Source organism: Thalassophryne amazonica, chromosome 15 (genome assembly GCF_902500255.1).
Source record: "Thalassophryne amazonica chromosome 15, fThaAma1.1, whole genome shotgun sequence".
Taxonomy (NCBI): domain Eukaryota; kingdom Metazoa; phylum Chordata; class Actinopteri; order Batrachoidiformes; family Batrachoididae; genus Thalassophryne; species Thalassophryne amazonica.
Window position 1 is genome coordinate 15,826,078 of NC_047117.1, and position 17,698 is coordinate 15,843,775.

General features: G+C 40.9%; 1 protein-coding gene across 3 annotated transcripts in view; it reads right to left on the minus strand.

Moving 5' to 3' along the window:
• The window catches only part of si:dkeyp-9d4.3 (caskin-1), a 92,431-nt gene that overhangs the window by 33,091 nt on the left and 41,642 nt on the right, over window positions 1-17,698 (minus strand). For 2 of the 3 annotated variants that reach the window (XM_034188936.1, XM_034188937.1), the window contains exons 8-12: window positions 16,393-16,501; window positions 16,131-16,225; window positions 9,871-9,985; window positions 9,044-9,316; window positions 370-468 (exon numbers count right to left, since the gene is read on the minus strand). In XM_034188936.1, the coding sequence (XP_034044827.1) occupies window positions 370-468; window positions 9,044-9,316; window positions 9,871-9,985; window positions 16,131-16,225; window positions 16,393-16,501 (691 nt within the window). The remainder of the gene's footprint in view (window positions 1-369; window positions 469-9,043; window positions 9,317-9,870; window positions 9,986-16,130; window positions 16,226-16,392; window positions 16,502-17,698) is intronic. The other variant, XM_034188938.1, reaches the window with a different exon arrangement.

Sequence of the window (17,698 nt, forward strand, 5' to 3'; positions counted from 1 at the left end):
CAACTCGGAATACAATATGGATACTCGCCAAATCACATTTTCATTTTGTTGTTGTCTTGACAAGGAACACATATAATGCATCAGGAAAGTATTCCACATTTTATTATGTTACAGTCATATTCCAAAAAGAAGTTCATTTATTATTTCCTTCAAAATTCTACTCACAACACCCCATAATGGCAACAGGATATTTTTTTTTTTTTTTTGCAAATTCATTAAAAATAAAAAAGTGGAAGTGATGGTCTAGTCTAGACTAGTGTTTGTGTCAAGCTACTCTGGTGGTGCTACAATTTATTAAGGTAAAATGCCTTTAAATTGTCTATGCGTAACAGCATATGGTTTTCCCAACACACAAATTTTTGATTGTACCTGCCAGAGGTTTGCGTAACACCCAAATATCCTCACTTGTACTACTCTGCTGGCCAAGGGTAGGAGAGCCTTGAGGACTTATCTCTGTAGTCCGAGAACCTACAGGCACACATGCAAACACATATAAAACAAATGTAACCTACGTTATTAAAAGTATTCTTGTACCATTTCACCATGATTGTCATTGAAATACTAATCTACTTAGATTACATACTAGGTCTATATATATATATATATATATATATATATATATATATATATTGGAAACCTAAAAAAAATTATCCATAGGTGTGTTTACGGGTGTGAGTGTGTTTGTTTGTCTACATGTGTTTGTGTACATGTAACTACTAATAAATAAAATTCCTGTCCTATGACCTTCTCAGCCAACCCTATGTACAGTTTGCACACACGCACACACACACTTGTATGCAAGCCGTCATGCAGGCTCACCTACATTCACTCTCCTGCAGATTCATGCAGATGAATATTTATAATGTTTGCACCATCTGTTAATAATTTAAATAATAACAGCATAATAACAACAGCATAAATCCCCGTAGTCTGATTTTAGGCAGGTCCATTGTTACATCTTCAGTTTTGGGCAGACAAACATTGTTCAGACCAACTTTAATTAATTCCTGATGTCTCTCAGGCTTTTAAAGCTGCCAGCAGTGTTACAGAACAGTCTGTCTAAAATGGTTCTTTAGCCTCAATTTTCAATTATATTACTTGAAAGCACTAAAAAAAAGAAGATGCACTAGAATTGAATATTTTGATAAAGTGTCAGCTCACTCAAATTACAAGTCCAAACAAATTTTCTGGCTGGTGATATGTTGTAGCCTTGCAGACAGTTTGTGGTTTGTTTGTTTTTTATGGTGTTGAAGCTTCTGTCATCATCAGAAACGGAATCCAGAGAAAGAGCAATTCCTTTGTTGTCTTGACACCATAAAAAAAAAAAAATGAAAAATACCAACAGAAGAGTGGAAATACCCCTCTGTCTCAAAGGACTTTATTTATTTTAAATTCTTTTTAGTTTACACAGCACTCAAGTAAATAATAAGGAAAATATCATTATGTGCCTTTAGCTCATTCAATCCAATTCACCAGCATGGTGTAGAATGAAATGAAAGTGATCTTGTTCACGTTATTTTTTAAAAGAATATTACTGCATAAAACTGTATTGTACTCTATGATGTTAAAATCACAAGAAAGTCACGAGCTTTAAAGCTGCAATGTGTGGGGTTTAGTGCCATCTAGTGGTGAGGTTGAAGATGGAAGACTGAATTTTTTTTCTGATTGTGCTGCAAAATTTAAAACATGGACTAAGTTGTTCCATTTTTGGAGGTGCAACATGATGGAATGTTGTCCCATGTGGATATGAAGAGCTCATTCTAAGCCCATGAAAACACATCAGTTTGTTGTTGCAGATAATTATACACAAAATGAACAGATGGTTATTAATGCTTTATTCCATTTGTGTGGAGAAACACCCCTAAATCCTACATCTTTAAGCTTTAAGGAGTGAAGCCTGGTGGACATGTTGGTGTTTATATGAGGAAAAACCAGTATTTTTGGTGAACATTCAGATCTAGGTGGCCATTAATGAGTATTTGATGCACAGACATTAAAAAAAAAAAATCTGGAGATCATGTGTGTCATAAACGTGTCTGTCATTAAATGCACTGTGACCAGGATCCAGATGTTGCAGACTGTTTGTTGGCTGGTGGAAGTAGTTTGGACTTTAACTTCCACTATCGTGACTCCGAGCATAAATCTCAGCATCGATATCTGACATTGTAATTGGTGTGAGCTGACTCTTAATATGGCAACAATGACAGCAGCATACTGCATCCGAGTTCCTACTCAGACTGTCAAAAAGGAAAAAAAAACATCTCAGTATATTTGCTTCTTTTGACAATCCACATCCAGTTTCGGGACAAACCAGCCTGTCCTCATGGAACAAGTCTCATTACATAAGGCTGCCATTGGACAACTTCACTAATTTATTTGTAATTGTGGCCTATTTTCACTCCCCCAACTGACAGAATGAAATATTTTGGCACCTTGCATTTGATTCAAACTCATCTTGCATTATGATGTCATAAAGAGCTATAGAACTTAGTGTCGCCCTGGTTTAGGCCAGTAAATAATAAATTTAAAAAGTTGTTCCTTTCCGGTTACCTGACAGACCCTATTTTTCTTTCTTTTTTTAGCTAATTAGAAAGTTACGGAACCCGGGAGAGGTCACTTAAAGTGATATTTTTTTTTCTGGCCACGATAATTAAAGTGATTTTTTTTTTCTGGCCATGATAATTTGTGCGCACGTTTTCCTTTAATTGAGCCCACGAATTAATAAAACATGCTCTCAAATTAATAAAACGTGCGCACGTTTTCTTGACCGTGATAATTCGTGTGCACATTTACCTTTAATCGAGCCCCCGAATTAATAAAATGTGCGCACGTTTTCCTTTAATCGAGCCCTCGAATTAATAAAACGAGTGCATGTTTTGCTTTCGTTCAAAATGAACTCCATAATATGAGCTAAACTGTCATACTCATGAGGGGGAGACGATTCGCCATCAGCATCCTTTTTAATGTGCTTAAACTCCAGATGATGCCATGATGGATAGCTCTATATGTTCTTGTGCGCCCAAACCATGATGATATACCCTGACCAGATCCATTTCTAATGGGGAAATGTATTCCACTGTCTCCTGGTTTGTTGGCGAATAGCCAACATTTATGTGTCAAGACAATATTGTTGGGAAGGTGTCGTAACACGGACCCGCAACAGGGGCCGCAAATGAACGGACAATGGATAAGACAAAGAGTAACAATTTAATGTTGCGAAACGCACAACTGGATACAGACAAAAAATATATAATGCCAATTAAACACAAGGTGACGTGCGGGCAGGCTCGAAGATAGGAGACCTCTGGCGATCGAAGAGCCGGGACCCACACAGCTTCCACCACCAACGGCCTGAAGAACACCGGAGCCACCAAGTCCTGAGTCGCCAGGTGGTCACCGTCTTCTGTTGCAGACCCTGGTACTGCTGGCAGAAGATGAAAACAGTTAATGGTGAGTGTGTATCCACACACCCAGTAATCCTTCACCCACAATTCTTCAGGGAGGGAAAACCTCCACCTCTGATAAAGAATCACCCGTGCAGCTCCTGACAGTTGCTCCTTGGATGGAGTGAGAGGCGAAGACGTCGCAGACTCTCACTGCACGCCAATCCAATTATGACAGACTCCAGGAATACGGCTGCACACAGAACAATAATTAGTCTCAAAAAGTATGACTTGCAGAGAATTACCTTAAACGGTAGCTGATTTCTCGGCGAGGAGGTGGAGTAATAATCCGGCTTTTGTAGGGAAGGTGGTGATTGGTGACAGCTGGTGTAAATGAGTGACAGCTGTCACTCTCTGTTGTCTCGGCGCCCTCTCATGCTTGAAGCCCGCACTCCAAGCAGGGTGCCGACTGGTGGTGGTGGGCCAGCAGTACCTCCTCTTCAGCGGCCCACACAACAAATATTGAGTAATTGAGTGCACGTTTTACAAATTGTGGCCACGTTTAAGTAGATCATGCCTTTGTTTTACTCAAACGATGCTTAAAACGTGCGCACAATATAATAAAACGTGTGCACAATATAACAAAACGAGCACACAGTATAACAAAACAAACGCACAGTATAACAAAACAAACGCACAATATAATAAAACGTGCACACAATATAATAAAATGTGCACACAATATAATAAAATGTGCGCACAATATAATAAAATGTGCGCACAATATAATAAAACGTGTGCACAATATAACAAAACGAGCACACAGTATAACAAAACGAACGCACAATATAAAACGTGCACACAATATAATAAAATGTGCGCACAATATAATAAAACGTGCACACAATATAACAAAACGAGCGCACAATATAATAAAATGTGCGCACATTCTCTCCACATCCAAAACATTTTGCAATGACACTTCCCAGTACATTTTTGCTGGCACAACAATTTCTCATGAAAGCAACATTTCTATTGGTTTAGGCGTGAGGAAAGATGATGCCTGCTAGACAGCAGTGTTGCCACAGTTACTTTGAAAAAGTAATCCAATTACTGATTACTGATTACTCAATTGTAAAAGTAACTAAGTTAGATTACTAGTTACTTTTTTAGTTACTTTTCCCAGCTGCCGACAACAACCCTCTGCCACCTCAACATGACAATGATACCTGTTTTGCCAAAACTCATTTTATAGTCACCCTTTCTTGACTTCAATGAAAATAAATACTTGTTTTATAAAAAGTAAAATAAAGACCTCTTTCTTGACCTCATATTTAACTGTTGACAGCACTGTAACAGTAAAACTTGCAATTTCGAACCTACATTGTTTATAAATGTAACTATTAAATTCATTCTAGCATTTTTCTAACATTTAAATTCTCTCTAAATATTTTACTTGTAGAAATTAATATTATTTTAAGTAGTATTAGTAGTTGTAGTAAAAAAAGGCTTCAAAACTGGACCTTTAATCTAGGGGTGTTGTGGGGGGCACATCCCTCCCCCACGCCCCCATTCCATCTGGATTCGCCCCTGCTTTGGCGTTTGAGCACAAAGAATGGATAACATTTATTTATGCAGAAAACGTGACCAGATTTACAGGTAAGAAAGTTTTATTGTGTTTTCACATCATGTGGTCCTCAGAAAGAGAGTTTAGGTGCATTTGAGTGGAAAATAGTGTTAGTTGTTGACACGTCGCAGAGGATCAGCTGTTTTAACGTGCAGATACAGAGCGGCTCAGCTCAGCTCTAAATAAAGGAGGAAAAAAAAGTATAAAAATGTCTTTGTAAAGCTCAGTGCAGGTGTGCTGATCACCGCGCTTTAAGAGGTGAGGACGAGTCGAGCAGCTGCAAAAAACCGTGGATGAAAAGCTCACAGCTCACTTAAAGTGGGCAGTTCAGTCGAACCCCGACCTCCTGCCCACAGACCAAGTTTAATGCTGCTATCGACCCACAATGAAAAATAATAGTAACGCACAGTGACATGGAGAAGTAACTTTAATCTGATTACTGATTTAGAAAGATTAACGCGTTAGATTACTCGTTACTAAAAAAAGTGGTCAGATTAGAGTAACGCGTTACTAAGTAACGCGTTACTAAGTAACCGCGTTACCGGCATCACTGGCTGCATTTTTTCTTTACTGTTTTTCTTATTTTATTGCACAGTTGTCTCAATCATGTCAAATGTTCATAAAAAATTAAACCAACAGAAATGGAATCACCTCAAAATACCGTTTTAAAATGTTCATTTTAATTATTTAATTAAAAATTTAGCCAGCACCAGGATTACTCATTGATTCCGCACAATCTGTGTGTGTGTAAATTAACTGCAGTTAATGTTCCAAAATGCAATCATGTACGTGAAGTAAGGTTGGTTCGGCTTTTCTCTGGGAATTATACAATGAGATGTGCTTAAAATGCAGCGTCCATCATTGGGGGTGAAGCTGCACCGGACAGTGCACTGTAAGGTCGGCATGGAATCGCTGGACGGGATGTTGACAGAACTGGTGGAATATGTAGTAAAAAACATTTCATTGTGAGTGTGTGGTATCTGGAAGGTTCTACGGGTGCAGTACCCGAGGTTACCTGCAGGGGCGCTAAGCACCACTCTATAAGGCTGTGGCCATGAACAGCCCAATGCAAGAGTAGGGTGGTGATGAGCAGGAGAGACCTGTTGGTTGTTCAGAGTGTAATAAAGTTTGTTTTGTTCAAGTGCAAACTGGTTGGCTTCCTTGGTGATACTTGAACAAAACATCTGGGACACAACAGAGAGTACTGCAAATCTTCCTTCTGATGCACACAAGAAAACCATAGATGCCTCGAAAGGATGTTCCGTTCACATTGCCAGTTAAGAAAATATGGAGGTTAGTGAAGCTGAAAATGGAAAAATCATGCATTTGGTGGTGCAAGCACCAAATTTGGCACGGTGATTCTCCTGATATTACTCAGCATATCTGGCCGACTGGCCCCTTGAAAATTTAAGATGGTGGACATTTTGCAAGCTATGACCTATTGAAAATCAAATTTTGCAGAGAAATGCTCCCATTTGATTGAATAAAATGATATTGACATCAAATTTCCTTTAGTTATATTTTTTATTGTTTGCTATTTATGGTATTTACACAAATCAAATACATAAAGGCATTTTTGTGAGAAAAAATGGGGTTTCATTTGGCAGCCATCGTGAAATGTTGTGCCGTCTTGGATTTCACTGTTGCTGTAAAATTGTGATCGGAGCATTTCAATGCAAAAAAAGTAATTTTTCAGTAGGTCATTTTGGTGGACATCTTGGATTTTCAAGTGGCCAATCAACTAGATTTGTTAAGTACTATCTTGGGAATTGTCAGGCCAAATATGGTGCTTGCACCTGCATTTGAACAATTTTGCTGTAAAATTGATATGTGCTCCACGAGGTGTGTATGATTGAGAAACAGTTAATATTTTAAGAAAAAAAAAATTGGCAGCAAGCTCAAGATGTATATATAAAAAAGAGAATATATATATATATATATATTCTCCTCGGCTGGCGCCTAGCAGCTGACTTAGAACTGGTGCGGAGACCAGGGGAATCTGACTGTTTAATTAAAACAAAGCATCACGAAGGTCCAAAAAAGGTCCATATATATATATATATATACACTCAACAAAAATATAAAGGCAACACTTTTGGTTTTGCTCCCATTTTGTATGAGATGAACTCAAAGATCTAAAACTTTTTCCACATACACAATATCACCATTTCCCTCAAATATTGTTCACAAACCAGTCGAAATCTGTGATAGTGAACACTTCTCCTTTGCTGAGATAATCCATCCCACCTCACAGGTGTGCCATATCAAGATGCTGATTAGACACCATGATTAGTGCACAGGTGTGCCTTAGACTGCCCACAATAAAATGCCACTCTGAAAGGTGCAGTTTTGTTTTATTGGGGGGGATACCAGTCAGTATCTGGTGTGACCACCATTTGCCTCATGCAGTGCAACACATCTCCTTCGCATAGAGTTGATCAGGTTGTCAATTGTGGCCTGTGGAATGTTGGTCCACTCCTCTTCAATGGCTGTGCGAAGTTGCTGGATATTGGCAGGAACTGGTACACGCTGTCGTATACGCTGGTCCAGAGCATCCCAAACATGCTCAATGGGTGACATGTCCTTTGAGTATGCCGGCCATGCAAGAACTGGGACATTTTCAGCTTCCAAGAATTGTGTACAGATCCTTGCAACATGGGGCCGTGCATTATCCTGCTGCAACATGAGGTGATGTTCTTGGATGTATGGCACAACAATGGGCCTCAGGATCTCGTCACGGTATCTCTGTGCATTCAAAATGCAATCAATAAAATGCACCTGTGTTCTTCATCCATAACAGACGCCTGCCCATACCATAACCCCACCGCCACCATGGGCCACTCGATCCACAACACTGACATCAGAAAACCGCTCACCCACACGACACCACACACACTGTCTGCCATCTGCCCTGAACAGTGTGAACTGGGATTCATCCGTGAAGAGAACACCTCTCCAACGTGCCAAACGCCAGCAAATGTGAGCATTTGCCCACTCAAGTCGGTTACGACGACGAACTGGAGTCAGGTCGAGACCCCGGTGAGGACGACAAGCATGCAGATGAGCTTCACTGAGACGGTTTCTGACAGTTTGAGCAGAAATTCTTTGGTTATGCAAACCGATTGTTTCAGCAGCTGTCCGAGTGGCTGGTCTCAGACGATCTTGGAGGTGAACATGCTGGATGTGGAGGTCCTGGGCTGGTGTGGTTACACGTGGTCTGCGGTTGTGAGGCTGGTTGGATGTACTGCCAAATTCTCTGAAACGCCTTTGGAGACGGCTTATGGTAGAGAAATGAACATTCAGTACACGAGCAACAGCTCTGGTTGACATTCCTGCTGTCAGCATGCCAATTGCATGCTCCCTCAAATCTTGCAACATCTGTGGCATTGTGCTGTGTGATAAAACTGCACCTTTCAGAGTGGCCTTTTATTGTGGGCAGTCTAAGGCACACCTGTGCACTAATCATGGTGTCTAATCAGCATCTTGACATGGCACACCTGTGAGGTGGGATGGATTATCTCAGCAAAGGAGAAGTGCTCACTATCACAGATTTAGACTGGTTTGTTAACAATATTTGAGGGAAATGGTGATATTGTGTATGTGGAAAAAGATTTAGATCTTTGAGTTCATCTCATACAAAATGGGAGCAAAACCAAAAGTGTTGCATTTATATTTTTGTTGAGTGTATATATATATAATTTTTTTTTTTTTTTTAACACCCACTACTCTGTTTTTCAAGGCAGAACCGGAAAGGAACAATTATTTATTTTTATTTTTTCTGATGCAAGACTTCCAAATTATTGGGTTGGAAAGTAAAACTGTAGAGGTCAGTCCCCAAACCATTTGTGCACTGTAAAGTAGTGCATTTTGTTAATTCAGACAGGCTGCTGGATGAAATATGCTGCAGCCTCACAGTATCTTTAATTATGAACAAGAATAAACATATAAAATACTGCATCTGTCACGTGATCAAACAACTTATGGACTAACAGCGAGGCTTATCGATGAGTTAAAGTGATGCTACAATATGTACCTTTCTGACTTTGCTGCTCCTGAGAAGTGGAGAGAAAAGGAATCGGGAGAGGAGGAGGAGGAGGAGTGGAGAGAGAAGGAGGAGAGATGGGAAGTGGAACGTACCCGAAAGAGGAGAAGAGTGGGAGAGACTGCATGTTGGGGTGAGGGGGGGGAGGCAGATGCAAAGGGAGGACTTTGGAAGGGGGGTACGGGTGTCCGTTGACTGAGGCAATGGGACAGGGGTTGGGCCTGCGGAGGAGGAGGGTGTGACACTGCTGGGAGGGGGCGTGACCTGGACTCAAGCCAGGAGGGAGGAGGTGCAAAACAACAACAACAACAACTCATCAGTCAAACTGAAACGAAACAAATCTAATCATATCAGAAAATGTGTCAAAGAATAATTCAATCAAATGAACAAAGAGAAAAGGAACAAACACATATCCACAGGGAATGTATTCACATAAATGATATAATAATAAAACACAATTACAACAATAACGGAAAGTGAAACATGAACGGAAGCTTCGCAGACAAGCACAGCAAGTTAGTTCAGGGTGACAGGATCAAAAGCTGAAGGGCGGGGGGAAATTGGGTGGGGATTGACAGCCAATGGGGGACAGTCTTTTGGTCAGATGATTGACAGGTTGGGGGAATAAAACAAACGGGCTTCCTGACGAGCCAGATGAAGCTGCAGCGAGCTCCGACTGATGATCAGCTGCAAAACAGCTGCTCGTCTCACACACATGGGCGAGCACAGACACACAAACCTGCACGCAGCCATCCACCCACCCACACACACACACAGACACACACATGCTACACACAGACTGTGACGTGGGTGGTCACCTGCCCTCTTGATGACTTCCACCATGTTGGAGGGGAAGTAGCCCACGCGGTCGTTTCCAGTGCGGTTATCGTGAATGCAGCCCTTCCATCGTCCGTCTGAGTGCTGCTCCAAAACCTGCCAACGTGCACACACACACACACACACACACACGGCTTAAAAATAACATTTAAACTCTAGTTTGGAGATAATATTATCAGCACTTGCAAACCAAAGTTATGCAAGACGTGAATGTTTTTAGCAATCCAGTCATTTTGTTGAATGGGTGTGTATCATATGTTAATTTACTGACTTTCTGGGAACCATAAAACTGAACGGGAGAAGTTAAAAACATTTATCTTCTTGTGCAGGACGCCACCGACTTCACTTCACTCTGACATTAAAATCAATATGCACAGGCATTGGCCCGTATCGTGAGCAAAGCTTTGGTTGAGTAAATAATTTTAGTCATAGCAGTAAGCTTGATGAGAGAATTTTAACAAGCAGACTGGTGTATTTACTAAGTTAGGTCAAGTTAATAATAACCTATCATGCAAATCATTCTGGCATTTCACATTACATTGTTAGTTCGACTGTACCAGGTGGGACCAAGATTTGGGAACGTTTTTTATCCAGTTGATAAATACAAAACATGAAATGAGCTGGTCGATAAAAGTAAAGTTAACCAACCTGTGCTCAGAATTACAACAAATTGTGTTGACCACAAAATTTGAGTGGCACAGAAACAAGTTTTGCTTCCGGTTCCTGCTCCTGGTTGACCATGAAATTTGAGTGGTATAGTGCAGTGATTTTCAACCTTCTTTGAGCTGCGGCACCCTTTTTATATTTACAAAATCCTGCGGCACACCACCAACCAAATAATATTATAATGCTATTACCTCTGGTTTTGCGCAAAACCCAATTATTGCAATAGAAAATCGATACAGAAAACACCGCATTTCGAAAATCCTCAAGCATTTTGCGCTCTGATCTCAAGTAGGGCTGTCACGATTAGGAATTTCTGGAGACGACTGTCAGACAAATAATTGCGATTGACGAATATAGTCTATTTTGTTTTCTTTTTTTTTTTGCCCTTCTTTATATTCTACTACTGTAGTATAATTACACAACTCTGGAAGAACGTTTGGCTTCTGTGAGTGGAGAAACTGGGAATGGTGCAACATTTTTATTTTTATCTTCATTTTACATACAGTCCCAACTTTTTCTGATTTGTGGTTGTTTCTGTTGCATTTCTGAAATTGTTTCTCCTCATCAGTCACGTTTTGTGCTTAAACACTGCATTAAGCTCAAGATTGAACAAATAAATACCTTTGGAAAATAACAGCTGTTAAAGTTCAGAGTTCTCACCTGCTTTTTGTGATCTCTGCGTCTGAACCTTTTTTTTTTTTTGTGGCTCAGTTCATTCATATATTGTCATTTTTTAAATATGTTTTTAAAGATATTTGACCGTTTATTTCATCTCATGATCTCATAAATTCAGCATACGACGCGCACATGGTGTGAACAGGACGGTAACGGCAGAATCACACCTTTAGAGAAAGTTCAGAGAGAAGTAAAGGCAGCTTCATGTTTCCGTTTTGTTAACGTTCACTTGGGTTAAAATCCTCTCTCTGCTCCGCGCTGCGCACTGAACCTGCATTCAGGAATCTCCCTCACCCACCCCCTCCCTCACCCACCCCCTCCCTCGCAGTCTGCAGCCTGTTAACTCCGCGTGCACACACACAGGCACTGACACACACACCAACAGCTCCGCATTTTAGACGGCTTTTGAAGGAGACGGCACTGTTTTAATCGGCCGTCAGCCTCCTTGTTATTGTCCCGCCTTAAGACGAGAGCGAGGCTGCAGCACAATGACGTCAGATTCTGAGTCGTTTTATGCTTTGTGGATAAAATAAATAATTCACGGTAATCGCGAATATGAAAAATACCCACGGTACCCCTGACGATCGATCACGGCACCCTAGGGTGCCGCGGCACCCCGGTTGAGAATCACTGGTATAGTGTATGGATTTGAGATATGTTAGAAAGTGAAGAACCCTAAAGGACTTTGTCATGAAGATGCTACATTCAGCATGTGATTCTTTTGGCTGCACCCTTTTAGTTCAGAGTCACTGCAGCTGATTTTTTGTGGATCTGTATGTTGATGATCCACTCAGTTTGTGAATCAAAAGAAATTACCCGAATTGGATCTGCATTGTATAGGAAATGTGCTACTGTGCAAGACTTCTGGAAGTGTGCAAATCGGTGGAGTGAAAGCAGAATTACTGATCAAATTTCCACACTTTTTATGTATTTCACAAAGTTATACCCAAACCCTAGCGCTAATCCTAACCTGAGACCATTTCATCGAAAATAATTTGCAACATTGCGAAGCAGCCAAGACATCAGGTTTACAGCCTCATTATGCCACCAGACGCGTGTTGCGCTTTTCCAGAAACGGCAGTTAGATTCAATGGAACGAACAAACAAAAATCCAATTTGGCACCATTTCACAAACGGTGAAGAACATTGACTACGATTACATGCCGTTAATATTCGGGTTAAGGTCAATATTCCGGTTTCTGAATCATTAGGAATAACCCATTTACATGCTTAAGCAGACAGAGTTACTCCTGTATACATGGTCACTGGTATCATTTGGAATATCCCCATCTAAACAGCGACACATGGACAACGTCCAGACGCACGGAGAACACCATGACTGTTATGTTTCGGACGCGGTCGGAGCACCGACCAAGCGTTTGAAAGGACCCAGCATAAAATAAGCAGAGCACGGTTCAAAAGGTAACAGAATTTAATAAACATAACAGTGAGTGAAGTGCTAAACAACTAAAAAGTCCGCGGCCTGGTGAGGTGGAAACACGGCGCGCTCTCAACAGCGCAAACGGTCCGGAGCCACAGCAGTTCGGACCCAGGGACCCCGCCGACACCCCCCAGGTGGCCGCGACAAACCAAGTCTGTGAAGAAAGAAAACATGGAGGTGAGTCCAACTCCACCCAGAGAGACACAACTCAAAGGTGCACGCAATCAGCAAACACTTCCTGGCTTAAATCTATACATCAGCTTCTCACCCTGCAGGCACGGAACAACTCAGTTCAAATCTCCACTGCAGCAGAAGCTGATTAGACAATTAACATAACGTGACAGCTCGATACAACAAGGTGCGAGGGACACCAAATCCACTGTCATTACTTCATAAAAGTCACCAAAACCAAATTACCTCAGGAAGTGTGGTGAAGAGCGTGAGACCTCACCCAATCCTCCTTCACAGACTGTGGCGTCAAACCTGGAGCGGTCTCTGCGTCCGTTATGGTGAGATTGTTCTCCTGACGTCGATCTCACACATCTGCTCACAAGGTCGAGTCTCTGGCAATCACACACTGTGCATTCAAGGTTTAAATGCAGCAATCTCTGATCAAGACAAAATACACCACAGCTGTGAGTCCTGATGACCTGCACATGAAAACAAGCCTCAGGTGTTCAGGGTGAGGTCCTAATGCTCAGCCACTCAGTCCTGAATGCATACCACCTGGTGGGAGAAACAGAAAACAAAAAACCAAGCCAGCCAAACACCCCAGCCCACAACAATGACGCAAATATGCGTCATTTCCGTTTCTTCTTCCTCTTTCTACCATCAATAAAAGAGATTATATTCATGTCTTTCACGATACTAATGAAGTATCCGGTTTCCTCCTCGCTCCAAAAGTGTGGTGCTGTGTTGCCACATCTGGATTTCACCATACTTGTTTACCTCTGCTTCTGTGGTGTCCGGTGGGTTGCGCGCGCCGCATACAAGTAGTTGCCATACTCAAAAAGACCAAGATTCCTTGGTTTCCATAGGACATGCGCAGAACACAAAATAATGTTCCTTTCTATGGGGATATCCCGATGCACGTTTATATGACCTGATATTTGGGTTAGAAAAGGAGTAACCCAGGGGTCATATTCGGGTTTTTAAAAACTGGAATATGAGCATATTTGGGTTTTTGCGGGTGATTACATGGCCGTGCGCAACTGGGTTATTGCTAATATTCTGGTTATGAAAGGGTTATTGGCTGCATGTAAACGTAGTGATTGATTTGGCAGAAGTTTTAAATCGGATGCCCTTCCTGATACATCTCCAGATGTACAAGGAGATGAGGGGACTGGTGGGCTATGAACCCTGGACCTGTTTGACAGTGAGGGAGGAGTGCTACCACTGCACCAGCTGGCCATCCAATAAGGAAGTCAAACTAGTTTGTGTAACATTTACAGTAGCATCGCTACATTACCGATAGGACACTTTTGCCCACTGCAAATTACAGTTCAATTACAATGAATGGAACAAAAAAAAAACATCAGCAGAGCCAAACTGTCTGTGGTGATGGGTCACCTCTCCAAAGAAACTGTTTCATGTATCAGCTGGAGTGAAACTGAAGCCAGGGACACCCACGAAAAGCTGCCAAAATTGTTTGTTACTTCTACTTTGCAGGTCCATTCGCCCTATTGATATATCCCATAGTCCCTTGCTCACCAGAGACTTGGTGCAGTCAAAATAGCACTGAGAATCCACATGACAACAATTGCAAGCAATCGCGGTTTACAGCAACTTGAAAATAACGGAGAAACAACCTGAGCTTCTCACGTTTACATAAAACAACATCATCTAAAAACCCATATAATATATTCACGAGAGTTTCAGGCACAATATACAAAGAGTTTTATGTTGCGATGTTAACGCTGTTGTCTGTGTGCAGCGGTTAAAGTGCAGCCTTAACAGAGCATCTCAATGCATTTCTCAGTGTTACTGACATCTCGCAGATTGGGGAACTCTTTGAAGTTTTGCGAGATTTTATGTGATTTGAAACCTCAATAGGGCGAATGCTTTTAACAAGCAGTCACAGAGTCGTCGTCTCACCTAGTTCATCTCCCCATTCATGCATTAATGAATTTGCAAATACAGAAGCAGCAATGGCAAATTACTACTGAATTGATGATGACAAATCACTGTCAAAAGAAGTGAATAAAGATAGTAAATGCTAATTTATGAACAGACTTGCACATATCAGAATCATACAGACGGCTTCCTCGTCGCTACGAATGAAATATATCAGTGAAATGACATGACGCAATATGAATGAAATTGGTCAAGCGGGTCCTGAGACATTCATCTAGATACATACACACACACACACACACACACATAAACAGACAAAGAGACTGCGATGGTCCAAACCCCTCCAGGCACTTGACTCAAAACGACTCCCAGCAATGACACTTGTATGACCATTTTGAATGCAGTCATTGGAGTTTTGGTCTTTTAATGATGCCATTCTTGTGCATTATTTGCCATTCTGATGACTAGTGGTGCAGCAGGGTATCTTAGTCGCTCATTTATGTCTCAACACAGAATAACTTGGAAACAGGTCTGCAGATTTTCACCAAACTTGGAATGAATATTCCTCAAGCAAGTGTCTTGGGAAGATAAATGTTTTTTGCAAATCTGTCAAAGGCCACGGTCAAGCCTGTCAAAAAAATGTAGTCCGATAAACACATTTTCCTTGTTATTCTAGTGCAAATAGGGCTGCAGGGGCGACGCAGAAGTTATATCGACCAGCTAATGATGCCATCACCGAAATGTGAAAAACACATTTCCAGTATTTTTGCAGACCACAGGGTTAATTAATAATGTCCGGCTTGTTCATCTTGATACTACCACTCCTTCAGTGTACTGAAATGACTATTGCTACTAAAGCATAGTATTTTATTCATGGGTAGGGCATGCATCACCCCTCCAAACACTGCAAAAACTGATATTAAAAAAAAAGACTTGTTTAGAGAAAATTTGACTTAATTTTGTCTAAACAGAAAAATAATCATGTGAAGCATTTTTTACATAAGAATAAAATGTCTTATTTGAGGAAAATGTATCTCACTTTTTCCTAATATGTTTTTCCAGCTAATATCAAGCTGTATTTAACCAGTAACATGGAAAGGCAATGGATTTCAAATCATCCAAGCAAAGGAACAAGGCTGTTTTCCTTATTTTAAGACAGAGGCTAATCTTTATTATTCAGTGCCTGGACATTTTGCTAGTTTTGAGAATTCTAACCAAGTAAATATTTCTTACCCAATTGGCAGAATTTTTTTGCTTAATACAAAACAATTTGGCTATAGATTTCAGATTGTTTTATTTTGAGAGGGACAGTTTTTGCAGTGAAAGCAATGTTCATCAGAAATCCAACATATATGAGAAAAGGTAGACTGCTGTGAGCTTTTTTACCGTGATAATGTCTCCAGCTTTAATGTTGAGGCTGGTGAGGTCGTAGTTGTTGCAGTAATCCTTCAGTGCTCGTACCTGCATCGCCGCTGAAGCATCTGTAAGATAAGATTACATCATGTGCAGCAGAGTCAAAACGGCAGCAATGAGGTAACTTGATTTGGGTGCAAAGGATCATCACGTAGTGCACAGCAGAGTAAAAATAATAAATGCATAACATAAATACTTCCATGGTGCACGTGTTCTTGCACATTTTTGTACTCGCCTCTGAGTAGCTGTTTGATCTCTCTGCTGGCCTGCGTGGTGGTGAACTGATTAACAATGTCCAGGGCAGTTTGGCTCAGAGTGTTTCTCACTCCCGCACTGATGCCACTCTGCACGCACAAGAACAGCCATTAAAGCGGCAGCAATTTTGTCAGTTAACTGCAAATAAAAAGAACATGCTGCTGTAGTACACACGCTGCACTGCCTTTCTATCTGCTTCAGACCCTTGTGTGCACATCGTCGTCTCATTAACATGATATTTAGTTTCCTACATTGTTTGACATTTTGGGCAACGTTTGCCGTGTTTGTTGCTCGAATAATAATGAAAGGAGCACTAATTACAGCACAAACGTCTGCCAAGTGTGGACATGCTGTCAGATCTGGCTCTTTGTCAAAATCCAAACCAATTTGCATTCGTAGTCCGTCAGAGGTATAATTCAAAATGCCCTCCAAATTCAGCAAGATAGAGTAAAATGTCTCATAATGTTAAAAGGGGCATACTGTACACCCTTTCAGCACGCTAATATGGGTCACCAGGTGTTTTTACAAACACTTATCTAGATCTTTGGTGTTTTGTCATTATCCATAATGCAACATATCACCATGCAGTGGAATGGTGCATGTGTGCAAAATCATTGGAAGGTTTCCAGCACAGCACACTTCTCTTTACTCTGAGTTATTTGTTATTTCCCTGATTATTCAAGCAAAAATGCACAGAACAAAAGTCTCTGACAGTTGCAGTTTGCCTTGCTGACAGTTGGCGAGCTCAGCCAGCAGAGCCAGATTCCTCAAAGATCTCGTAATGTTAGTATTTAAAATGTGAATCCCTGAATATCAGTGCAGAGAAACACAAACCAGAACTCCAGGATTTTTGCATGCATGCTCCGCAGTGCTGTGCCATATCACCTTACTCAGTGGCACAACTGTTGACTAGATTGGTTTGTCCAGATTACAGGATACCTTGAAAGGAATATTAATTTCATGTGATGTCACATTGCCCCAGCGGCTACAGCAAACATCACCAAAATGCCAGAGTGCGCTCTCTCTCTCTCTCTTAGTGCAGAATATTTAGAGGGGAATCCTGCAAATGGTGATAAAAGCATCAAATTTGGCAGAAATACTCCTCAGACAATCCTCTTTTGCAAAAAACTGATTGGCCACTTGAATTTTCAATCGTTGGTCAGGTAGGGGTCAATTGAAGAATTACACAGAAGTCAAAATTAAAAGATGCTCCAATCATATTGAAAAATATTCCACATTATTTTCCTGATCATAAAGATTCCAAAAAGGTATAATTTGGACTATCT